Source organism: Marmota flaviventris, chromosome 17 (assembly GCF_047511675.1).
Source record: "Marmota flaviventris isolate mMarFla1 chromosome 17, mMarFla1.hap1, whole genome shotgun sequence".
NCBI lineage: Eukaryota > Metazoa > Chordata > Mammalia > Rodentia > Sciuridae > Marmota > Marmota flaviventris.
This window is the reverse complement of record NC_092514.1, coordinates 53,503,708-53,530,151: the sequence shown is the minus strand read 5'-3', so window position 1 is coordinate 53,530,151 and position 26,444 is coordinate 53,503,708. Positions and strand designations below refer to the sequence as shown.

The 26,444-nt window shown below is 43.2% G+C and overlaps 1 protein-coding gene across 1 annotated transcript in view; it reads right to left on the bottom strand.

Annotated features, from left to right (window-relative positions):
* Window positions 1-24,700, bottom strand: part of Ttll6 (tubulin tyrosine ligase like 6) — a 30,243-nt gene extending 5,543 nt beyond the window's left edge. The window contains exons 1-10 of the mRNA XM_027924800.2: window positions 24,665-24,700; window positions 24,305-24,435; window positions 22,660-22,816; window positions 21,715-21,858; window positions 21,009-21,094; window positions 16,570-16,795; window positions 15,098-15,273; window positions 12,822-13,010; window positions 11,762-11,939; window positions 10,534-10,812 (exon numbers count right to left, since the gene is read on the bottom strand). Coding sequence (XP_027780601.2) covers window positions 10,534-10,812; window positions 11,762-11,939; window positions 12,822-13,010; window positions 15,098-15,273; window positions 16,570-16,795; window positions 21,009-21,094; window positions 21,715-21,858; window positions 22,660-22,816; window positions 24,305-24,435; window positions 24,665-24,685 — 1,587 coding nt within the window. The 5' untranslated portion in view covers window positions 24,686-24,700. The remainder of the gene's footprint in view (window positions 1-10,533; window positions 10,813-11,761; window positions 11,940-12,821; window positions 13,011-15,097; window positions 15,274-16,569; window positions 16,796-21,008; window positions 21,095-21,714; window positions 21,859-22,659; window positions 22,817-24,304; window positions 24,436-24,664) is intronic.
* Between the last annotated feature and the right edge of the window lie 1,744 nt (window positions 24,701-26,444).

The following is a 26,444-nucleotide window of genomic DNA, read 5'->3' as shown; positions in this document are numbered from 1 at the left end:
AGCACCACATAAGAAAAATAAATAAATAAAATAAAGGTATAAGAATAAAAGACAGAGCTTGTTACACAGAAAGCAAGACTTACTTACACCTGTCTAAAGAGAGAGCCTTTAAATACTCAGTAACTGCAGAATACACTTTTTTTTTTTTTTAGTGCACATAAAACATTCACTAAAACAAATTGGTGGACCATAAATCAAGGCTTTTGTGTGTGTGTGTGTGTGTGTGTGTGTGTGTGTGTATGAAATGCTAGGGATAAAACTCAGGCCTCACATATGCTAAGCGAGTGCTCTACTACTGAGCTACACTCTTAGCCCTATATTTTTCTTTCCAAAATCTGGGCTTGGGATGTAGTTCAGTGGTACTGTGCTTGCCTACCATGTCTGAGGCCCTGGGTTCAATCCAGCACCACATTAAAAACAAAAAACAAAACAAAAACACCACCGGAGGGGTTCCAAGATGGCCAGCAAGAGGGAGGCTGCATTCTGTGTCACTCTGTGACCTGGGATTCGAGTAGTGGGAATATTGTTTCTCTGTGAGTTATTAGAGAAACCCCAACAGCTGCTCCCATGCAGGAATCACGGCTGCCATGCCTGCACAGGAACTCCGGCCACTGCTCTCATGTGGACTCCCATCTACCAAAGTGGAGCTTCCCTCAGTTGCCTCCATCTTGGGACACTACAACCACCACCATAGTCCTCTACACACTGTAGCCTGCACCTGGGGACAACACACAGGGTCTGGAGACAACCACCAGCCACAACATTGCATGCCACAGAGCTACATCTCTGAACATGCCGCCCACTGCCACCACCTAGCCCCACCCAACCCAACACCCCAAAGCTAAAAGCAGCTGCCTCCATTCTGGGACACCTTAGTCACCATCTTTAGTTGGGGCAACCCCCAGCTTGGAACACCAGCTGGGGCTTAGAAGCAATATCAAGGAGAGATAATAGAACCCTGCAGGGACACTACAATAGAGGGTAAAAACTATAATGCCCCGAATCCACAGTGCTAGAAGGGAAGACATATGAACAACATGAAAAAAACAAGGGAAAAACGTGCCCCAAACAAACCAAGATACAATGTTATTAGAATCCATGGCCAGCACAACAGAAGAAATGGCAAAGAAGAAGCTCAGGATGTACATCATTAAAATTCTCTGTGAATTAAAGGATGATATAAGAGAGTAAATACAGGCAGCAAAATATCATTTTGATAAAGAGCTACATACAAATACAGCAAGAAAAAGATTACTTCAATAAGGAGATAGAGGTTCTGAAAAACACAAACAGAAATCCTTTAAATGAAAGAAACAATAAACCAAATTAAAAACTCACTGAAAATCATCACTAACAGATTAGATCACTTGGAAGACAGGACCTCAGACAATGAAGACAAAAATATAAAATCTTGAAAAGAATGTTAACCACACAGTAAAGATGGTAAGAAACCATGAGCAGAACATTCAAGAATTATGAAATAACATAAAAAGACCAAATTTAAGAATTATTGGAATAGAGGAAAGCATATAGTTCCAAACCTATCAGAAAATTTCCAAACATGAAGAATGAATTGGAAAATCAAATACAAGAGGCTTATAGGACACCAAATGTTCAAAATCACAACAGATCCACACCAAGGCATATTATAATGAAAATATCTAGCATACAGAATAAGGAGAGAATTTTAAAAGCCACAGGAGAAACGAATCAGATTACATATAGGGTGATACCAATTAGGATATCTGCAGATTTTTTCAACCCATATCCTGAAAGCTAGAAGATCCTGGTACAACATATGCCAAGCTCTGAAAGAAAATGGATGCCAACGAAGAATCTCATATCCAGCAAAATTAAGCTTTAGATTTGATGACAAAATTAAAACCTTCTATGATAAACAAAAGTTGAAAGAATTTTCAACTAGGAAGCCTGCACTACAGAACATCCTCAGCAAAATATTCCATGAGGAGGAAATGAAAAACAACAATGAAAATCAGCAAAGGGAGGTATTACACCAAAGGGAAAAACAATCAAAGGAGAAATCAAATAAGTTAAATACCAAAAATAAACAAAAATGACTGGGAAAACAAATCATGTCTCAATTATAACCCTGAATGTTAATGGCCTAAATGTGCCAATCAAAAGACAGACTGGTAGATTGGATTAAAACAAAGACCTGCCAGGCAGAGTAGCTCTCACACCTGTAAGCCCAGTGGCTTGGGAGGCTGAGACAGAAGGATCACGAGTTCAAAGCTAGCCTCCACAAAAGTGAGGTGCTAAGTAAAAGCAAGGTGCTAAGTAGCTCCGTGAGACCCTGTATTTAAATAAAATATGTAAAAAATGGCTGGGGCTGGGGCTCAGGGGTCCAGTGTCTCTGAGTTCAGTCCCTGGTGCCAAAACAAAAACAAAAAAACCAAAACAAAACAAAAAAGCCAACAATATGCTGCCTTCAAGAGACTCATCTCATAGGAAAAGACATCCACAGACTGAAGGTAAACGGTTGGGAAAAAACATACTACTCACATGGACTGTGGAAACAAGCAGGGGTTTCCATTCTCATATCAAATAAAGTAGAATTTAAGCCAAAGTTAATCAAAAGGGATAAAGAAGAACATTTTGTACTGCTTAAGTAAACCATACATCAACAAGACATAACATTTATAAATATATATGCCCCAAACAATGGAGCATTACGTTCATCAAACAAACTCTTCTCAAGTTCAAGAATCAAATAGACCACAACACAATAATCCTGGGTGACTTTAACACACCTCTTTCACCACTGGATAGATCTTCTAAACAAAAGCTAAGCAAAGAAACCATAAAACTCAATAATACAATCAATAACTTAGACTTAACAGACATATATAGAATATTTCATCCATCAATGAGTGAATACACTTTCTTCTCAGCAGCACATGGATCCTTCTCTAAAACAGACCATATATTGTACCACAAAATAACTCTTAGCAAATACAAAAAAGTAGAGATACTGCCCTGCATTCTATCAGATCATAATGGAATGAAATTAGAAATCAATGATAAAATAAAAAATAGAAGCTATTCTAACAACTAGAGACTAAATAATATGCTATTAAATGAACAATGAGTTACAAAAGACATCAAAAAGGATATTTAAAAATTCTTAGAGGTAAATGTGAACACTGATACAACATATCAAAATCTCTGAGACACTATGAAGGCAGTACTAAGCCAAAAGTTTATTGCATGGAATTCATTCCTTCAAAGAAGAAAAAGTGAACAAATAAATGACCAAACATTATATCTCAAAGCCCTAGAAAAAGAAGATCAAATCAATACGAAAAGCAGTAGAAAACAGGAAATAATTAAAATCAGAGCTGAAATCAATGAAATTGAAACAAAAGAAACAATTGAAAAAGTTGACAAAACAAAAGGTTGGTTCTTTGAAAAAAATACATAAAATTGATAAACCCATTAGCCATGCTAACGAAGAGAGGGAGAGAGAAAACTCAAATTACTAACATCATAATGAAAAAAGAAATATTATGATGGACACTACAGAAATGCATAAGATAATTAGAAATTATTATGAAAATTTGTACTTCAATAAAATAGAAAATATTGAAGGCATCAACAAATTTCTAGAGTCATATGATTTGCCCAAACTGAATCAGGATGATATACATAAGTTAAACAGATCAATTTCAAGCAATAGAAAGATGCCATCAGTAGCCTACCAACCAAGAAAAGCCCAGGATCAGATGGATACACAGCTGAGTTCTACAAGACCTTCAAAGAAGAACTAATACCAATATTCCTCAAATTATTTCATGAAATAGACAAATAGAAAACTTCCAAACTCATTCTATGAGGCTCATATCACCCTGATTCCAAAACCAGAAAAATACACATCAAAGAAAGAAAACTTCAGACCAATATCTCTAATGAACATAGATACAAAAAATCTCAATAAAATTCTGGCAAACTGAATACAAAAATATATCAAAAAGATAGTGTACCATGACCAAGTGGGGTTCATCCCAGGGATGCAAGGTTGGTTCAACATATGAAAATCAATAAATGTAATTCATCATATCATAGACTTAAAAATCATATGATCATCTCAATAGATGCAGAAAAAGCATTTGACAAAATACAGCACCACTTCATGTTCAAAATACTAGAAAAACTAGGGATAACAGGAACATATCTCAACATTGTAAAAGTTATCTATGTTGAGCCCCAGGCCAACATCATTCTAAATGGAGAAAAATTGAAAGCATTCTGCCTAAAAACTAGAACAAGACAGGGATGCCCTCTTTCATCACTTTTATTTAATATAGTTCTTGAAACTCTAACAACAGCAATTAGACAAAAGAAATTAAAGGGATAAGAATAGGAAAAGAAGAACTCAAAGTATCACTATTTGCCAACAACAATATGATTCTATACCTAGAAAATCCAAAAAAATTCCACCAGAAAAACTTCTAAAACTAATAAATGAATTCAGAAAAGTAGCAGGATATAAAATCAACACCCATAAATCAAAGGTATTTCTGTACTTCAGTGACAAATCCTCTGAAAGAGAAACTAGGAAAACTACCCCAATTACAATAGCCTCAAAAAAATAAAATACTTTCTCAAGATCTCTACAGTGAAAACTACAACACACTAAAGAAAGAAATTAAAGACCTTAGAAGATGGAAAGATCTCCCTTGTTCTTGGATAGGCAGAATTAATATTGTCAAAATGACCATACTACCAAAAGCACTATACAGATTTAATGAAATTCCAATCAAAATCCCAATGACATTCCTCATAGAAATAGAAAAAGCCGTCATGAAATTCATCTGGAAAAATAAGAGACCCAGAATAGCTTAAGCAATCCTTAGCAAGAAGAGTGAAGCAGGTGGCATCATTATACAAGACCTTAAACTATACTACAGAGCAATAGTAACAAAACCAACATGGTATTGGCACCAAAACAGACTTGTAAACCAATGGTACAGAATAGAGGACACAAAGACAAACCCACATAAATACAGTTATCTCATATCAGACAAAAGTGCCAAAAATATATATTGGAGAAAAGATAGCCTCTGCAACAAATTGTGCTGGGAAAACTGGAAATCCATATGCAGCAAAATAAAATTAAGCCCCTATCTCTCAACATACACAAAACTCAACACAAAGTGAATCAAGGACCTAGGAATTAAACCAAAGACCCTGTGTCTAATAGAAGAAAAAGTAGGCCCAAATCTTCGTCATGTCAGATTAGGCCCTGACTTCCTTAATAAGACTCCTGTACCACAAGAAATAAAATCAAGAATCAATAAATGGATGGACTCAAACTAAAAAGCTTCTTCTCAGCAAAATAAACAACCTGGGCTGGAGATATAGCTCAGTTGATAGAGTGATTGCTTTGCATGCACAAGGCCCTGGGTTCAATCACCAGCACCACCAAAAACTAAAATAAGATAAACAACCAGTGAGGTGAATAGAGAGCCTACAGAATGGGAGCAAATTTTTACCACACGCACAGAGCACTAATCTCTAGGATATATAAAGAACTCAAAAATCTTAACACCAAAAACACAAATAATCCAATAAATAAATGGGCCAAGGAACTGAACAGACACTTCTCAGAAGATGATATACAATCAATCAACAAGCATATGAAAAAATGCTCAACATCTCTAGCAATTAGAGAAATACAAATCAAAACTACTCTAAGGGACTGGCTCAGCAGTAGAGCGCTCGCCTCGCACATGCAAGGCCCTGGGAGCACCACATAAACATAAATAAATAAATAAATGGATAAATAAATAAATAAACAAAATAAAGGTATCGTGTCCAACTACAATTACAAAAAAATAAATATTAAAAAAAACTACTCTAAAATTTCATCTCACTCCAAGTCAGAATGGCAGCTATCAAGAATACAAATGACAATAAGTGTTGGCGAGGATGTGGGGGAAAGACACACATTACTGGTGGGACTGCAAATTGGTGCAGCCAATCTAAAAATGGAGATTCCTTGGAAAACTTGGAATGGAACCACCATTTGACCCAGCTATCTCACTCCTCGGTCTATACCCAAAGGACTTAAAATCAGCATACTACAGTGACGCAGCCACAGCAATGTTTATAGCAGCAAAATTCACAATAGCTAAATTGTGGAGCCAACCTAGATGCCCTTTGGTAGATGAATGGATAAAGAAAATGTGGAATACTACTCCGCATTAAAAGAGAATAAAATCATGGCATTTGCAGGTAAATGGATGGAGTTGGAGAATATGCTTAGTGAAGTAAGCCAATCCCAAAAAAACAAATGCCAAATGTTTTCTCTGATATGCAGATGCTGATCCATAATGGGGATGGTGGAGCAAGCATGGAAGAAACAGAGGAAATTTGGATAGGGCAAAGGGGAGTGAGGGAAAGAGAGAGAGCATGGGGGGAAGAGAGGGGGCATGGGGGTGAGAAAGATGGTGGAATGAGATGGACATCATTATCCTAAGTACATGTATGAAGACATGAATGGTATGACTTTACTTTGTGTACAACCAGAGACGTGAAAAATTGTGCTCTATATGTGTACTACGAATTGAAATGTATTCTGCTGTCACATATAACAAATTAGAATGAATAATTTTTTTAAAACACCACCAAAGAACTAGACTCCTCTTTTTTATTTTATAGTGACCAGCTTAACAAACATATATGAAGTGATAAAGAGATATTTTGTGGGTTTGATATGCATTTCCCTGATGATTAGCGATGTTGAATATGTTTTCATATGTTTATTGGCCATCTTCTTTACAGAAATGTTCATTCAAGCCCTTTGCTTTTTTTAGGGGTGGGGGTTCTGGGGATAGAACCCAGAGCCTAGCACATGCTCGTCAAGCGCTCTACCACTGACTTGCACACCTAGCTCATGTCCATTTTTCAATTCAGCTGTTTTTTGTTGTTGAGTTTTATCATCTGACTGTATGCATATCCCCAAATTCATATCAGAGCCTTCATGAGCCTTATAAATAAGGCCAAGAGAATTAGCTAGCTCTTTCAACCACAGAAGGACACAATGGAAACATGCCTTCTGTTAAAAAGGGGGGGGGGGGCATTGAAAGACATCAAATCTGCCTGCACCTTGAGTTTTGGGTTTCTCAGTTTCCAGAACTCTGAGAAATAAATTTCTTTGTTTATAAGCTACTCAGTCTGATGCGTTTTGTTCCAGCAGCCCAAACAGACTAAGACAAACTCCTTATCAGATATGTGGTTTGCAAATATTTTCTCCCATTTAATAGGCTACCTTTTCTTTCTGTTGATTGTTGCCTTTGCTGTGCAGAAGGTTTAAGTTTGATGTAGTCTTGTCTAATTTTGCTTTTGTTTCTTTGGGCTTTTGTTGTTGTTCCCAAGAAATCATTGCCAAATTCAGTGTTGTAATGCTCCAAAGCATATTCTCTTAAACATGCTTTTCAAACTATGGGTTATAAACCAATTTGTAGATCATGAAATTAATTTAGTGAATTACAATTGGTATGTTTTAAAAGAATAGAATACAACAGAATAGAAAATATCTAATGTGTTACACCATATGTAGTATGGCTAAACATTGTTTTGGAAAGTTTTTTTTCCCCCAGTGTGTGTATATGTGATGGGTTGTAAAATAAAATAGATTTCTTACTGTGGGTTATGGTTTAAAATTTTGAAAAATATTGAACTACTTTCTACAGCACTTGGACCAAACAAAGTCCCAACACTGCTATCTGTCTATATTCTAATAGTTACAGTCAAGCCATTACATGGCCCTCAGTGGGCCTCAGTGTAATAAATACAAAGGGACCTGTACTAGAGTGGCAGGGACCACATCATGTGGCAACTTTGTTTCTGCAAAACTAGAAAAGCAACTGCTACATTAAATTAATATTTTTTAAAGCGAGCGAGCGAGAGAGAGAGAGAGAGGAGAGAGAGAATTTTTTTTAATATTTATTTTTCAGTTTTCGGTGGACACAACATCTTTATTTTATTTTATGTGGTGCTGAGGATTGAACCCAGCGCCCCGCGCATGCCAGGGGAGTGTGTTACCGCTTGAGCCATATCCCCAGCCCTTAAATTAATATTTTTATTTGAATTATACTGATGCTATTATTTCAGCTTCCTTCTGTTATTGCAGAAGATCTGTAAGTGCACTCATCCTTTCTAATCCTAGAAGAATTGGTTCTAGGACCCCCTATGGATACCAAAATCCACGTATGCTTAAGTCTCTTACATAAAATGAAATAGTTGGGCACAGTAGCACATGCCTGTAGCCCCAGCTACTCAGAAGGCTGAGGAAGGAGGATTGCAAGTTTGAGACGAGCCTGGAAAACTTAGTGAGAACTTGTCTCAAAATAAAATAAAAAAGGGCTGGGGATGTAGCCCAATGGTAAAGTGCCCTTGAGTTTAATCCCCAGTACTGCAAATAAATACATAAATAGAGTCAGGATGTAGCTCAGTAGTAGAGTGCCCCTGGGTTCAGTCCCAGAATAGCAATAAATAAATAGAAGTTGAATTTGTATATAACTTACATGCATCCTCCCATATACTTTAAATCATCTCGAGATTACTTATAATACCTAATACAATGAAAATGCTACATAAATAGTTATTACACTGTACTGTTTAAGAAATAATGACAAGGGGCTAGGGTTGTGGTTCAGCCCCTGGGTTCGAGCCTCAGCACCACACAAAAATAAATAAATAAAATAAAGGTATCGTGTCCAACAACAAATAAAAAATAAATATTAAAAAAAGAAATAATGACAAGAAAAAATATGCATGTTGAGTACAGATGCAATTAAATTTTTTTCTTTTGATTTGCAGTTGGTTCAATCTATGGAAGCAAAACATGTGAATACAGAAAGATGATTGTATAAAAATTTTATTCATAGTTTTTTGCTTGCCTATGTTTATAGAAATAACTTTTTTTGGATGGATCAAGCTGATCCTGAACTCCTGGGCCCAAGCAATCCTCTTGCCTTAACCTCCTGAGTAGCTAGGACTATAGGTGCATGCCATGCCTCATGTGTAAAAATAATTTAAGACTACAATGGGGTATAAGAGTATTTATTTTTTTCAAAAGGTCCATGTAGCCAGGTATGGTGGTGAATATCCGTAATCCCAGTGACTTGGAAGTTTGAGGCAAGAGGATTGCAAGTTTGAGGCCAGCTTGAGCAATTCAGTGAGACCCTGTCCTAAAAAATAAAAGGACTAGAGATGTAGCTCATCAGCACCACACACACACACAAGTGTCCATACATTGATGGAATTTGAGAAACACTGTTTAGGTGGTATACTAAATTGAAAAGTGTCCACCAAACTTCATTTCACCTAGAGCCTCAGAATGTGATCTTATTTGAAAACAGAATCGTTATAGATATAGTTAAGTTAAAATGAGGTCATACTGGATTAGGGGAGCCCTAAATCCAGTGACTGGTGTCCTTAAAGAAAATCAAGTACAGCCAGGTATGGTGACGCATCCCTGTAATCCCAGAGACTAAGGAGGCTGAGGCAGGAGAATTCCAAGTTTGAGGCCAGCCTCAGCAACTTGGCGAGACCCTGTTTCTAAAAACTAGAAAGGGCTGGGGATGTAGTTCAGTTGTAAAGCATGCCTGGGTTCAATTCCCAGTACAAACGAAAAAAAAAAATAAAGAGGGCCATGTTTAGATATATAGGAAAAAGACATGTGACAACAGCATAGAGTTATGCTACCACAAACCAACAATTTCCAGCAAGTAGCTAGGACTATAGGTGCATGCCACACCTCACGTGTAAAAATAATTTAAGCCTACAATGGGAGTATAAGAGTATTTATTTTTTTCAAAAGGTCCATGTATGATGGTGAATGCCCATAATCCCAATGACTTGGAAGTTTGAGGCAACTTAGTATACCAACAGAATCTAACAAAGAAGCAACCTCTCTCTTGAGCCTTCAGATGGAACCTATCCTTCAGACACCTTGGTTTCTGCAGGAATAGAGAGAGGTTATTCTGGGCTGGGGATGTGGCTCAAGCGGTAGCGTGCTCGCTTGGCATGCGTGCGGCCCGGGTTCGATCCTCAGCACCACATACAAACAATGATGTTGTGTCCGCAAAAACTGAAAAATAAATATTAAAATTCTCTCTCTCTCTCAAAAAAAAAAAAAAAAAAAGACTCTCAGAGTCATTTCCTTACTTTAAAAAAAAAAGAGAGAGAGGTTATTCTTCTATGAGAAGAAATCATGCAGTTTTAAGCCACCAGGTTTGTAGCAATTTGCCACAGCACCCAAGAAAACTAGTACAGGTGGTAACCTGCTAAGAACAGGAGTACACAGAGTGACCCTCCTTAAAAGCCATCCCAGGCCCATCCTCCCAGCAAGTGTGCCATGCCACAATATGGTCTTCACAAGTTGGGAAAACTGAGGCCCAGAGAGAGCTAATGGCTTACTCAAAGGGCCATAACATGTCAGGGGAAAGAAAGGACCAGAAAGCAAAACTTTAAGAGTTTCCTCCTAGAACTTGGCCCTCTACTTACCATGGTACTAGAAAATATGTTCACTTCATTGACTGACTTGGCCATCTTGATTCTGGAATTGGTTTCACAGCACTGTAACCCAGAGGAATTGAGTCTTAACCGCCTCATGTCAGGTACAGATCTGCAGTGTCTTGCAGAGATAGGCTTGCAGGGAGCAGAATCAGTCTTCTTCTTTGCGGCCTCCTGGTCAAGGCTACTGCCTGTTTCATTCTTCTTTACATCTTTGACACTTAAGAGCAACTCAGGTGTGCAGGACACTAATGCCAATGGCCGGAAGTACTGGGAAGGAGGAAACCAAACACACAGCCAGTGGGAACTCAGCTCTGGCCACTTCCAGATTTGTCTGCACCCAAGGGTAGGTGCAAAGGAGATAAGGAGAAGGAAAAGCGGTTGGTATCAAAGTCTCTCTAATATGAGGATCTTAGACCTGGGGTTCTGGGACTCCTTAGAGGGCCCATGGATGACTTTAGGGTATCTTTGAGCCACTTGAAACCAGTTTTAAAATAGTGCATTGTATATTTTACCACAAGAGATTCCAGAGCTTTTATCAGATTCTCAACAGGTCTGGAACCTTAAAGTTTAAAAAAAAAAAAAAAAAAACTGCTCTAATTCTGTCCTTCCAAGTAAGTCTTTAAGATGAAGCAGATGGGCTGACAGTCAACTGAGGTGGACTGAAAAGTCATCTATCCAGTGAGCTAGAAGAAAGCACTAGGCAGAGAAACCAGAAGCCAGAAACTTAGATCACAGGACAAGAGGGCAGCTACCAACAAGCCTGGAGGTTGGGCCAACCCATGCAGACAGCAGGAAGGACCCCACCATGACCAGTCATCCCTGTTAATGTTCTGAGGATTCTGCCTTCCAGAAGCTCTCCCAGTGGCCCACTGAATTAGGGCATTCCCACCCCAGCTGGAGTTGAGGATGTGGGTCCTGGAAATTGCTCTCTATATGATATCATGCCCAGTCTCCCAGCACAGCCTGCCTGCTCTTATTTCTAAGAAGATAAAAAGGACAGATGAGTGAGAATCCTCTGCTGCCTGAATGAAGTGATGCTCTGATGGACACTCAGCTCTGTGTGGCTGCCACAGTTCCCTTCCTGTGGCCCAGCCCTCCAAGTAGCCTGTCAGTATGTCTGGGCTCGGAGTAGTAGTCTCCGTGGCAACCCCTGAGAGACTGGCCCCAGCCTGGGAAGGGTGCCAGGTATGCACATTCCCCTCCCATCTGGGTTTACTTGTTTGGGGCTGTGGGCGGTGGTCTTGTGTTTCTGTTGTTTTTTCTGCTGGTTCTTGGTGCTCTTGCCCCTTGCTTTCTCGCCGGCTATCTCTGACTCTCCCTGCATCTCCACCTTCTTCTCTTTCATTTGGAAGGATTGCTTCTCCTGTTTCAGTCTCAGCTCCTGGATCAGTTGCCTGCCCAATGAGGAACAAGTGATTGTCATGGAGGTTAGGGACAGGTGGTGAAGGTGGGCATCCTCCTTGGGCGATAGACAAGTTAAAATGGAGAGGCAGAGTGCCCCCACTTCCCTCCCCCAGTGTGTCCAGTCTGCACAAGTGATTGAAGGTCAGAAATCAAGGTGGTAAGAAAGAAGTCATCCCTTTAATCATCCAGGGAATGGCATCATTTCAAATAGAAATGTGCAGTAAAAAGAGCTATGTTCTATTCCATCGCAACCCCATCTCCTCCCTACTTCCCAGTAGACCATCTGCATCCATGGCAGGTGCTGGAAGAGGATCTGGGTGGGAGACTACAGCCAGGGGCTCCCAGTGGGACCATTTCATATGATGAGCTCTTTGGCCAATAGATCAGGAGAGTGCTCTTAAGGTGACACAATATAGTGGAAATAATATGGTCTCGTGAGTCAGGTGACTGGGAGTTCTAATCCCTCTCCTGATATTATCTTGTTATATAATATCCTCTCTGATCCAATTTCCCCTTCCGTAAAATGAGATAGTTGGTGGGGACTAGATTTAATGGGACAATTCCCTTACAGCCCTTAGATTTTATACCTGCGTGAATCTGAGGAGGTGTGCATCCTGGAATGAGGTGAGGGCGTCTGTCTCTATGGTCAGTTTCTCTATGGTCAGTCACCTATCTACTTATCTACTTAATATCCCACACTAGGAAATCTTCCAATTTATGGCCCTTGTGAGACCACAGCAAATGTTCCCCAAGCAACTTCAAGGTTGGGAATTGAAGCTCAGGGACTTTCCCTGCCACCCCAGGACAGCTACCCAGCAGGTCAAGCACAATCCCCAGAACACACCGCCACCTCACCCTGGGAGCCTTCCTACCGGGCATACAACTCCCGAGCCCTGGAAGCAGCAGTATTCTGGAAGAGGGAGCAATTGTGCTGGAAAAACTTGTCATACTTCTCCAAATTCAGAGTGGGATAAATCAGCCGGAACCCGCCACAATTTTCCTTCTCATATTTCTCTGTTTTCTGTAACTGCACTGCTTGGAAACCCTTGGCTTCCTCAATCCTGTTGGGATTCAGAACACAGGGATACAGTTTTTTTGGAAGGGACATGCCCAAGCTGGATGTCATCTAGGGCCAGAGGGAGGCCTTTCACATAATAGTGGTTAAACAGTATTTGTTAAATAAAAGCAAAAATGTTTCCTGGAAAGGAGATTCTAGCCCTCCTGGGACAACCAGTGTCACAATTCACTAAGAGCTGGTTGGAAGAGCCTTTCTGACAGCTCACCAAATTCTCTCCCCTTACGAGTAAAACCCATTTCCCCCTTGGCTTAGTCTGACCAGGCAGACTGTCGCCACCTTCCCATTCATTACCCTTATTACTCTTCTCTGGAGAATGGCAGCTTGTGTTCTGCTAAATTTGAGGGCTTCTTGGATGAGCTTAATGAGCTTTATGAGCTGTAATGATCTCATTCTTCCTCATAGCCCCTTGGGGAAATGGAGGTCAGGTAGGGAGGCATGATAAGCCCCCTCTACAGAAGGGGAACCAAGAGACACTGAGAGATCCAGGACAAAGTAATGAAGGGAGACATATGCAGAGGAGACCCTCGGTGTGATGGGTGTGATGGGGTGATGTGGTCTCCTCCTCAAAGAGTTGAGACAGCAGTACAGTGGAAAGGTATCCTCGCACCCAAGCTGGCACACCCACTGGGCTCTGGGTCCAGAGCTGTCACCAGTAAGGTGATCTCATGAAAGTCAGTTCCCCTTCTGGAGTCTTGGTTTCCTCTGCTTCAAGAACAGCACCACACCACACTGCATTCTACCTTCCTCCCTGCAGGGGAGACAGTACACATGAAAGTGCCAGAGAAACACAGTGCCATCTGGACACTAGTACAACACATTGCCCCTGTTCCAGAAGCTTGGTCCCAAAGGATTTGATTGGCTCTGTTTCTGGAAAGGAAAATAGGCAGAGGTGGGGGAGGGTCCTTAGTGGGATCTGAAAAGCAACCAGGGCACCTCCTTGACCAGGCCCAGAGTCTTAAGATACTAGAACCACTATGCAGAATGAAGGCCCCAGTGACAATGCAAATGACGCCCTTCAGACATTAGCTCCTGCCAACATAGTAACATGGGAAAGGACTGACGAACTTTTCATTTTAGTAAAAATAAAATATTGATTTTATTTTTTTATATTGGTAATTCTTAAATCTTCACATATTAATCAATTCATATCCGTTATATATATAGTTACATGTGTATAACTTAATCTCCTATTTCTAAGAACAAAAATTATCCATAATCCAACTGTTTGAATTACTATATTCTGCAACTAAAAACTCACATTCCAGCCAGGCATGGTGGTGCACACCTGTAATTCCAACAGCACAGGAGGCTGAGGCAGGAAGATCACAAGTTCAAAGCCAGCCTCAGCATTTTAGCAAGGCTCTAAGTAACTTAGTGAGATTCTGTCTCAAAAAAAAAAAAATGTGAAAAAGTGCTGGGGATGTGACTCAGTGGTTAAGCACCCCTGGGTTCAAACCCTGGTACCAAAAAAAAAAAAAAAAAAAACCCACAAAAAACTATCACTTTCTAAATAGGATCATAGTTTGCTAGAAATAACCCACCCCCCAAATCCAGGCAAGATTCTTCTATTTTTAAATTTTTCTTTTCTGTCTTTTTTCTTTTTTACTTGCAACCATTGATCCTCACTCCACCTCACAGGCAAAATTTTTGATAGCCTCTAAAAAGTTATGGTGCTGGGCAATATACTAAGACTCTATATGAATGATCTTATTTAATTCTCCTAACAGGCTGAGTGTGGTGGTGCCCACCTGTAATCCCAGTTAGTGAGGAAGCTGAGGCAGGAGGATTGCAAGTTTGAGGCCAACCTGAGAAAGTGAGACTCTGTCTCAAAATAAAAAGGGCTGGGGATGTGGCTCAATGGTACCCCTGGGTTAAATTCCTAGTACTGGAAAAAAGTAATTATGTGTCACTAGCTCCATTTCACAGAAAGATCACTGAGGCTCACAGAAGTGATGAAAGGCCACATAACTAGCAGGATGTTGAGTTGTAACTTTGACCAAGACAGCTAGTCTCCCTGGGAGCAGGGAAGTGAGAGAATGAGGGCCCTGGGGCCAGAAGGTGCTGCTGTACCTGACCTCCCGGGAGGGACACTGCTGCAGGAACTGCCCCCGCTTTCTCTCCTCCTCCAAGACTTTCTTTTTGTCACAACTTTCCAGATTGATCAGTACCAGGGTGTCATACAGCAGACTGTCTTTCACATCTTTATCCAACCGGGAGTCAGTAGAGAAGCTTGGAGAGTGGTTGACCTGTGAGGGCAAGATGACAGCTGGGGACAGGGCCGTCCAGGGTAAAAGTGAGGGGTAAAGCAGATGCTACCTCCAGATGCTGCCAACATCCACCTCAGGGCCCTGGCTGCCCAGACCACCCAGAGGTGACAAACAGTCTGTCCCTGAGACACAGTAAAGAAAGCAGAAAGCAGAACTCCCTCTGGGTTAGCCTGTTTCATCTTGGTCCTCTCTCCTCTGGAAGCGTGAGGTGTGCCCCCTCTTTGGTTTCCCCCCATCTGATGTGTGTTCTCTTACATGCACCATGTGTGTTACACAGAGCAGAACAGAGGAGGGGTCTGAAGGATTGGCTTGGAGGTAGGAAAAAGAAAGGAGGAACACTTTCTGGAGCCTCATCAGGCTGAGGGGGAGAACAGGTGGGAGGAGAAGGAGAACTTATTCCTGCCCACAGCAAAGTCCATCCTGTTCAGAAGCACTGGGTGACATTTGTAAATTTCCAGCAGTTTTTGAAGGCTTGCTCATGCTGGCTCATTCTGTTCATGGGGTAAGAGCTCTAAGTGGCCGTCTCTCTATTTCCCTCACACCTGAGAACAAGGGTGAAGGAAGGCAAATCCCAGGAATCCAATCTGCAGTTCTGAATTCTCCACGCTAAAGTATGACTCTGGCATCAGTACCTGGCACTAGCACCTCGGATGTCACCTAATGTACACACTTTGCTCCTCATCATTCATGCTGAATGGACACTTGAGAAGGTTCCTGAGCATCACTCCAACCAGGAAAAGAGACAGCAACTTGGAAAGATTCTCTTTCTCCTTCTACCCACCCCCATGGAGGCAGGAAACTCACTGAGTGTCTCTGCCACCCATTCCTAGGGCAGCAGACACCAGTTTGCTCTGCTGGTGCTTAGATCTGAGTCATGCAGATCTGCCAGAAGCCAAGGGAGTCAGCTCCCATCTGATACTTAGCATCACCTACCCAGCTTTGATGAAGAACACTGCCTTTCTGGAAGAGAACTCTGTTACAAAAGGTAGAATTATCTTTAGAATCACTCTGTGTCTGAGATTAGCAGCAAGTCTGTTTGCGAGTCTGGCTGGACCTCAAGAAGACACAAGGAATTCTCTAATTCCCAGCCGTCTACCCCCCTCTGGTGGCCACTTCTCAGCTAAGAGTCAAGCCCCACAGGCAGCAAGCACCATGAGAGGAAGTGGCAGGGGAAGTTGATTAGAACAATCCAGGTGAGCCAGGAGGCAGGGTCCCTGAAACTGGCTGACTCTAGTAACAGGGCACAGTTCTCACCCCTCGCCTGAACTTCCCTACCTCCAGCAGCCAGGGTTTGAGTTTGTGGTCCAATAAGATGTCGAAGCCCAGGATTTCAAAGCAGGCACTGTTAAGTGTGTGGCCAGGGAAGCAGGTGTGGTAGTTATGTTTGATGACTGGGTAAGCCGAGATGATTGTCTTGATGATGACATCCTCGATAGCCCTCCATATCTGTCCCACGTTGAAGCTGTGGTTCTCCATGTACGTGTTGAAGGTAGAGAGCTTCCTGGAAGGGAACCACAGGCCATCAGGCAGGGCAGCTGGCCTCTGGCCATTCAAGGCCACGGCATGCTGAAAACCAGAAACTTCTAGAGAAGATAAAGCTCTAGAGCTGGTGTGGATGAACACCCAGGACCTAGCATGACCACAGGGCTGGGTCAGCTTAGGAGGGAGCCTGTAGGAGTCATAGGCCACACCCCTCAGGTGTCCAGAGCCCTGGGGTAGGTACAAGTATATAGTCAAGTAAGACATGACCTGAGCACTTTCACTGTGGCCTAGAAGACACCTGTGAGCTGGGGAAAGGATGGGATATCTGGGTGGAAAAATTAATGGATGGGAACCAGGTGAGGTGGCACATGCCTATAATCCAGCACCTCCAGAGGTGCTGAGGCCAGTGTGAGGCCAGCCTCAGCAACTTAGCAAGGCTCTAAGCCACCTAATGAGACCCTATCTCAAAATAAAAAGTTAAAACGGCTAGCGATGTGGATCAGTGGTTAATCGCCCCTGGGTTCAATCCCCAGTATGGGAGGAAAAATGGTTAATGGATGAGAAAAAAAGAAAAAGAAAAAACACCCTACATCATAGTTGTGCTTGCGTAGCAATGGTTTCTCTACCTCTGGTGTTATCTACTTGGGGAGTCTTTTAAGAATACTGGTACCTTGGTTCTACCTCAATCATCTGAGGGGAAAATGAAAACACAGAACTCTTGTTTCAGGGTTGCCCACAGGAAAAAGACAATCCCACAACATTTCCACAGACAAGGTTACCAATAGCAGGCAAACTGAACTGTTCCTATTTTTGAACAGAGAGCCCCACGTTCCAGGAAACCTCAGTCAGAGGCAGATCAGTATGGCTGTTGATCCAATTGCTGAGGAAATCAAGAGCCTCTCTACCAGAGACATCCATGAGGAAATATCTGAGTGGACAGATGCTCCATTAACTCTAAGCTGGGCAGCACAGAGAAAGGATGAATCTAAGAGACCGTAGAGGCAGTGGTGGGGGTGGACACTCAACCTCTCACACATATGTACCAAATGTCCCCCAGAGAGTCAAAGTGGAAGTGGAAATACAGGAGAAGATGCAAGAGAATGGAGACCTGAGAAGAGAACAACGAAGACAAGAGACAAGGCTCCCAGGCAGTTCTAAAAGCTCGCTGGAGCCCAAGTGAAGTGGTCAGAAAAGGAGGAAGCAGGTCTACCAGCCAATGAGCATCTGATAAGGGCCTGCTGTGCATGCAAAGCTTGGTGAAATGAGGAGACACAGAGGAACCACCACCTCTGCCATGGGAGGCCTGGGCACCATTTGGGAAATCAACACACATACAAAACAACTAAGGATGCATTTATATAAAGACAGAAAAGGAAAGGTCATTCAATACAGAGACCACCTCCTCTACCTGCCATTGTCAGAGTGCATGTAAGTGGATTTTCTAGATCATTTGAAGTCAATCCTTTCAAGTGGAAAAAAAAAAGTGTATTTAATTTGCCTAACTGGGATGTAAATTTTCCTGAAATAGATCATGTACTTCCCTGACTTCTTATAACAGACGTTACAGAACATAACAAAACCTTCTTTTGATGACTCAGGCTCTATCACAATATACAATATTGTACAATTTCTTGAGGGCCAGCAATTAGTGAACTCACTTTAACAACAGCTGTATGCCAAGCACACAGAAGAGGAAGAGAACTGGTGTCTGCCCCAGAGTGCTGCCAGGTTTGAAGTTCTGTCTTCTCTTTCACTCTGAGGAGCACTTTCCTGGTTGAGTTTGCACCTCAGTTTGGGGGACTAACCAAAGGGTTTAACAGTTGGCCTTAGCTGCCAACTTTGGGGCAGGGGAAACAGCATAAGGAATAGGTTTTCCCAGAAGATGGGGAGGAACTGGGTGCGGTGGTGCACGCCTGTAATTCCAGCAATGTGGGAGGCTGAGGCAAGAGGATTGCAAATTTGAAGCCTGTCTCAAAATACAAATAAAAAGAGCTGGGATGTGGTCAGTGGTAGAGACCCTTGGGTTCCCAGAAAGAAAGAAAGAAAGGAGGGAGGGAGGGACAGATAGAGAAGGAGGAAAGGAAAGGAAGGGAAGGAAGAAGGGAGGCAGGAAGGGAGGGAGGGAGGAAGAGAGAGAAAGACAGGATGAAAGAAGGAAAGAAAGAAATGGAAAAAAAGGAAGGAAGGAAGATAGAAGGATGGAAGATAGGAAGGAGGAACAGGAAGAAAAAAAGCAAAAAAAATAGGGGAGAATGAAAGAACTCTCTACCTGGCCAAATGGAAAGCACACCAAAGACCAGGACATGCTGTGGTTTGTGTCCCCCAAAAGTTCATGTGCATAAACTTGCCCCCCGTACAGCAGTTTGAGAAGCGAGGCCTTGAGAGGTGATTGGGTCATGAGGGTTCTGTCCTCGAGAATGGATCAATCCATCAATTATTACGGGAGTGGCTCTGTTATGAAACAAGCTCTCTCTGGCACACTTGTTGAGGAGATGGGCTGAGCCAAGAGAGGGCACAGCCCCCAGGCCATGGGGGCAGAAGACTGCTCCACAGAGAGGGCACACAGAGAACAGGGGTGCGAGAGAGAGGTGAAGAGAAGGAAAAGGAAGTGGGGGAAGCTAGGGCAGCAGAAGAATATTTGAGGGTTGCGGGTATAGCTTAGTGGGTAGAGCGCTTGCTGAGTATGCATGAGGTCCTGGGTTCCATCCCAGCACCAATAAATAAATGGAAGAAAGCAAAAAAGAGAATAATACTGGAAATCTTCACACCCTTGCTTTAGTTTTGTGCCCAACAACACCACCTCCATCATGGCCTGAGGGGCCTGAGGCCTGTTATTGGGATATCAAGTCTCATAAAAGGGAAATGAGGGCCTTGAGACCAAAGAAAAACAACAGTAACCAGAGCACTGTACTGCCAACAAGTCATCTGAGTCTCACAGAGGCCCCACGAGGTGGGCAGGAGAGGGCAGGTTTTCTCATGGCCCTCATCTTACAGACCCAGAAACGGAGGCTCAGAGAGATGAAGTACCTTGTCCAAGCTTTCTCAGCTGGCAAGCAGCAGAGCAGGGATGAGAAGCCAGGCCTCCCTGAGTGTTGACGTTCCACATGCACCACTGGCGCCCAAAGTTTGGGTGGGGACACAGGCAATACAGAGGGGCTGACGTCCTCTGAAAAGGGGCAGACTACCTCCTCCCAGCCTGACACATCCCCTCCAGCAGGCGTAGCCTAGAGATTTTCTGTGTGCTGAAATGCCACACATTTCTCTGCTGCTCTGACACCAAATGGATTGACTTTTCCTCAGTCCCTTGAGACCTGGTTCAGTAGGAAGAGGGTGAGCCTCAGAGTATGACAGGCCCAGCTTCTTGTCCCATGCTAGCATTCAGAGCTGGATGACCTTGGGCAACTTAGCCCTGCAGAGACTCAGTTTCCTCATCTATAAAATGGAGATGGCACCTAACTCATGGCTCTCCACCTACAAAGAGCAGGTGATAATGGCTTTGCCATTGTATTGTGGTGAAAATTCAAGAACGAAAACTGCACACAGGTGCCAGGCACAGCACCTCTGAGGCCACCAGAAGTACCAGAACACTGTACTGCCAATGAGTCATTTGAGTCTCACAGGGGCCCTATGAGACTGCCTGGCCCTCTGCCTGGCCAAACTAGGTTCCTCAGCCTTCCTCTTTCTTAAAACTCAAGTGAGAGCTATTCAGGCTCAAACTCAAACACAAATGGAAAAGCTGCTCATGATGAGACTCATAAATTCCTTTCGTGTCCCCCCTTCTGGGGAATCTTAAGGGCCAGCTAGCCACACGTCATGTGGCACCAGGGCATCCTCATGACACATAGCTTGAGAATCTCTAATGGAGCAACACCCCAGGGAACCACAGACCAAGAAACCACAGCCTGGCAAGTCCTTCTCAAATGGCAGACTTGTGATCAATAAATGTCTGTTGATTTGGAAATGTCAGAAGGGCAACTGTAACAAGGCTATGTTTTAGTGTGTGTATGTATTCTGCTGGGGAAACGGTTCAAGTTTATCTCTCCTCCTCCCAGCCTCCTAGGGTTTACGATGTGGCCTCCTTTTAATGATTAACAGTCCAGAGAGCTGAGATGAGTTCTGGATTGAGAGGCAAAGTCTCTTCTGAGACCACGTGACCCAAGATGGAAACACTGACGGAGACTGACAGGGTTTGGGTAGAATCCTGGAAAGAAGAGTAAAAACTGTTCCTTTACCTCTTGCTGCCACAGTAAGCATCTTGATTGAAGTTGGAACTGTGCTTATTAATGGAATAATTAGTCAGGTGCATGCAAATATCATCCTGGGAAAAGAGAACATAAGATGTGGGGTCAGGCTGACATGAAGGCCTCTTGCATTCTCTCTGTGCCCTCCCATGGCCCCTGGGGATTAACTGCATGGAAAAGAAAGGGAAGTTTTAAGATGTACTTAAACTGGCAAAATTAAGGCAGTAAAAAGGGGAATCTTAGAGCCTGGGCAACTTAACCCTGTATAAGCTGGAGTATAAGAAACTCTAGCTCCTCCTGAGAGTGAGCGCTGCCTTGCCTGAGGGAAACTTCAGGAGTCCTAGGGGACTTAGAGTGGGGGGATGGCAGGATAGCTCACTCCTGAGCACTGTGGACCTGGTGTTGGAGTCGGGCAGACTTGGCCACAAGTCCCAGACTCACCTCTTGCTAGCTGTGTGACCTTGGACAAGTCCCTTCCACTCTCTGGGTTTTAATCTCCCTCTCTGTAAAAAGGAATAATAACTCCTATGTCTGAGAGTTCCTGGGAGGGCTCAGACTAAAGAATATATGCAACCTGGCATATAGGTAGTGCTCAGCAAATGACAGCCAGATCCATGATGTCTCAAGGAAGGGTATTTAAGCAGGACTTTTTATCATGCTAAGGAGGAGGGGGAGGCATCATGTCCCCTCAGCTCACCAGGTTGTCTGTGCAGGGGTAAGAGTAAGAAGTGGTAGCAAAGCGGACCAGTCCTTCTTTGTACACAAAAATCCTGAGAGGGTCACATGATGTCACCAGCACATAAATCCGTAGGTCAAACTTGAACCCATCAATAATAAAGGGCTGGGAGGAGAAGAGAGAAGTCAAACAAGCAGCAGAGGAGAAGCTCATACAAAAATCGCCAGCCCCCATCTTGTTTTCATGGATGGAATCAGTCCAACACTGTCTAGTGTTGCCAAGTGAAGGCTTGGCCAGGCCTGGGGAGCAGGATAAGGAGAACTTGGGTTTTGTGGCTTGACTTGTGACCTTGAAGAGGTCACCAAACCACACTGTGCCTTGATTTCCTGATTTCTTCATTGGCACAAACAACTACCACCAAGAGATATCTTGGCAACTAAATAAAGTAACAGTAAAAGTCCTTTGATGAAAGGACACATGGTTCTCATCCAGGGCTGTGTTATACTTGTGGTCCTGTAAGAGATTTCCTGCAACCAGTAATCCTGGTCATTTTGCCTTGGGTGGGAGGTGCAGTGTTTCTCCCTCTTCTCACACTTCTAGAAGGTTCCCTCCCTGCAGCAGGTTATACTGTGACCTGTGGCACTCAGGGAGGGAATCTGTTTACCATGAATCCCTCCAGGATGATTCCCTTCTCCCAAATAAGGTAGGGTATCCACAAACTAAGGTGTTCTCCCAGCTCTCATCTATTTGAGCAAAGGGGCTAGCCTGATGAGGTCAGACCAACAGACAAGTGTACATGGCAGCACCTCTGCTTAGGAAATTCGGTCTGACAAAGGCCAAGATAGAAGACAGTCTCAGCTTCATCCACACTTCCACCCCCCATTGACTCATTTCACATTGTATCCAGTGCAGCTAGATCCCGAGGCTGCTATGGGCAATAAATAAATAATCACAATAAGGAAGTACCTTTGAAATATAGAGCTGACAGATCATATCCTCCTCTGGTTTGATTTCTTTCACAGTGCGGGTGATGAATATACCTCTCCCTTGGCAACCTGAGTCCGGCTTACAAATGTATGTCTTATTTTTTCTTGACCTGCTATAGGTCTGCAAATCTCCCCAGCTACCAGACAGGGAAGGAACAAGATACACCATTAGCTGGAGAATAATGAAAAGGAAGACCAGTTCCATATGAAAAAACAAACCAACAAAAAAAACAGAAGAGTAAAGGTATCTGAAGTACAAAGTCCTGGCATTGATAGACAGAGGCCCAGAGGCCAGCAACGAGAGAGATAATAGAACTGATGAAGTGGAGTGTGTGTGTGGGCTTCAGAGGGAATTCAGGTCTGGATTCAAGCCCAGGCAACACCACCCACCAGCTGTGTACCCGCAAGGACATGACCTCTCGGAGTCTACATTTCATCATCTAGGAAATGTGGATAATGAAACCCATCTCATGCAGTGGTTAGTTAAGATGACATAATGCAGCAAAGTGATGATCTGTGCTATCCACCCCACGAAGGTGGCCATGACCCAGGCAGTTTGGCATTCTGGATTTACAGATAGGAGATTTGGAGTTCTTAGTCTGGCTCAAGCCCTGACAAGTGATGTGACATTGAATCAATAGGTCTCTTACCCTCTCTGGGCTTCAGTGTTTCATCTGTGATGTCGCCACCCCCAGCCAGAGGATGGGAGGGCAAATAAAACCTTTAAATGTGCTTTTAAGACAGTATATTCAAAAGAAAGAAACTAAATTAATGGATTATGTATATCAGTCTTGCTATATTTCTTGTTTTTCATCTTAACTCAAAAGAACCTTGTGATTCTTGGGAAAATCACTTAGCCACAATGTTCCTCAGTGGCCATGAAATCTGGAGGCTCCTGTTAACTGGACAGTGCACACATTTCCTCGTAAGTTGCTGCTAAACCTTGGAAGTTGTTCCAGACTAAGGAAAGGCTGGGAGCTCCTGGTTTAAGGAAGTCTTGGGAGGAGAGGGGAGAGTGGGATTCCTTTTCTTTGTGAGTGTAAAAACAGATGGTGGCATGTCACACTACCCCTGCCTTGTCTCAACCACCAGATTATACCCCTGCTTGTGCTCATGCCATCTCAGATTTCTCCAGAGCATTTTGCCTATCAGGAATGGAGGTCCAGCTTTGAATTGGATAAAATGAGAGCAAAAAGGGACAGGGCTGCCCGTCCAGCCCGGCACTACATGGGACAGACGCAGGCAGTCCTCCCTGCTCCTACCCTGGGTGCTAATCAACCCCAACCCCACTATCTCCAGAGGAGCTCCTGGTCCTAAAAAATTCAGAAACAGAACAGTTAAATGGTTGGAAGGAGTTCAAGATCAACATCCTTCAGGGTCAGAACAAACTCTCATCCAACTACAGGTACAGGCTCCAAGGCACCCGGCCCTTAATTGTCATCTCATTTTATAGGCAGAGCCCTGTGTGTTCTCAACCTTGGACACACCCTTTATCCTTTCTCTTCCTGGACAGTATAGAGAGAGATGGGAGATCTTATGGGAAGGGAAAGTAGCAACCAGGGAATCAGGGCAGGAGGGAAATGTAAATAGGGGTGGGGAAGAGAAGGAAATCTGGGCTCACTCACTCAGCAGGAAGACACCAGGTCCTAGGGAAAAAGTGGAAATCTTTAGGGAACATCTTTAACATGCGGCTCATATTCCTAGCCAGCAAGTCCTTGCGGCAGATTTCACTCATCCCAGGGAAGTGATTGATCTTCTACAAGGGAAGCAGTAATTCATGAACAATGGGAGGACATGGGAGCACTCTGAGATTCCCCTCAAGCGTCAGTGATTAAAAATGGGGGCCCTGGATGGGGATATAGTTCAGTTGGTAGAGTGCCTGCTTCTCGCATGCACAAGGCCCTGGGTTCAATCCCCAGCACCACAAAAAGGGAGTTGGGGGGGGGGGGACTGGGCAGATGTCACACTTAAATTGAGGAAAATACCTGGTAGCTCTTCATGTCCATCACCCTCTCCAGTGATACCGAGTAGTCCGTCCAGTACAGAGTCCAGTCATCGTTGTCACCTCCCTCTCGAAGGCCATACTGTTGGGCCACCCTACGCACTGCAATGGAATTGAAGAAAGAAATGTCCTGTTCGCCCAGGAAGCAAAGGAGGAGCAAAGGATGGGGAGGTTCCTTTTCTAGGTAGTTCCAGACCCAAGTACTGGAACAAGAGACCCAGCTCCTTAGGACTGTAAGCCATCTTTCCCTGTCTGGATGTACCACTACCAAGAAAGGAACATGGAGAGTTGGAAGCTGTTGAAGAACACAGCCAGTATGCAGTGATTGCCACAGAAAGTTATCTGGGGTAAATGTTTGACCCGCCTTGGCTTCCCCTTGCCAGGAAGCAAGCCTCTGGCTTTCTCCTAAACACCAAGCCCTGAGTGTTCAGAAAATACAAACTGATCCTTAACACCAAGCAGAGCTAATCTTAACTAGTGAGGTAAATTGGCAGGAAAAAAAAATTTAGACAATGTATTTCAAAACCATATATACCACTATCACATCTTTCTTTCCTGCCCCCTATTAGTATTAATAGCTAAAAAACTGATTTCAACACAGGCCAGATGCCTTCCTTCCTAGGCATAAGAAGGAAGGAGGACCTGCAGTAACCAGGAGAGGACAAGAGCAGGCCAGGACATTAGAATTTGAACTCAAACACAAAGGCAACAACACTGTGCTCTGTAATACAAAGCAAGTCTGTAGACCAGGGTTAGCCTCAGACTGCTGGATTGTGACATATGTTCTAAAACAGGGCCATTGACTGCAGCAACAGCTGCCTCTTCTACAATGAGATCCTCAGTCACTATATATATACATATATATATTTGCACCAGGGATTGAATTCAGGGGCTCAGGGGCACTTGACCACTGAGCCACATCTCCAGCCCTATTTTGTAGACAGGGTCTCATTGAGTTGATTAGTGCCTTGATTTTGCTGAGGCTGGCTTTGAACTTGTGATCCTCCCACCTCAGCCTCCTGAGCCAATGGGCATACAGGCATGCACCACAGCACCCAGCCCCAGTCACTGTAAGCATTACAGATATATGAAAAATATGCCACGGGGATCAAAACCCATGATTCTTGGAATGAGATTCCCAACTCTCTCAAATAGTCTGTGGAGCCAGAGGAACCAAGGAAAGGGGTTTGAAGACACCCTTTTTTCTCAAGAATACCCTCAACATCAAGAGTGACCCTTCCCAACGTCACAGGGGGAAATGGTAGGTCCTTGTCCCCGATCCTTCGCATTGAAATGCTCACCACTCTCATACCGGCAGCTGGATAGATTAATCACCAATCATCTGGAAAAGAGAAAAAGGAAAGCACAAGACAGAGACAGACTGCACCCAGAAACATCCTGTCCCAGGTGGAGCTGCATGAAGCCTAAGCTATCACATTAAGCCTGATTCAACTATTCCCATCACTGAGGACATGAATGGGTACAGAGTGGCAGAAAGCATGGAATCAGTACTGTTACCCTGTCCATGGGATATAGAGTCTATATTGCAATTATAGCTAATTTAGCATGCAGCTTCATATTAACATCATTTTCTTAGTCCTTTTACTCCAGTAGTCCATCGGGAACAGGAATTTAAAATATTTTTGGCCAAAATACTTGCTTCTCTCTTCTTCTGCACAGTAGGGAAGCTGTCAGTGAGAAAGCAGACAATCTTTCAGACACTAATCAGTCTGAATGGAGCAAGACCTGGCAAAATATTAAAC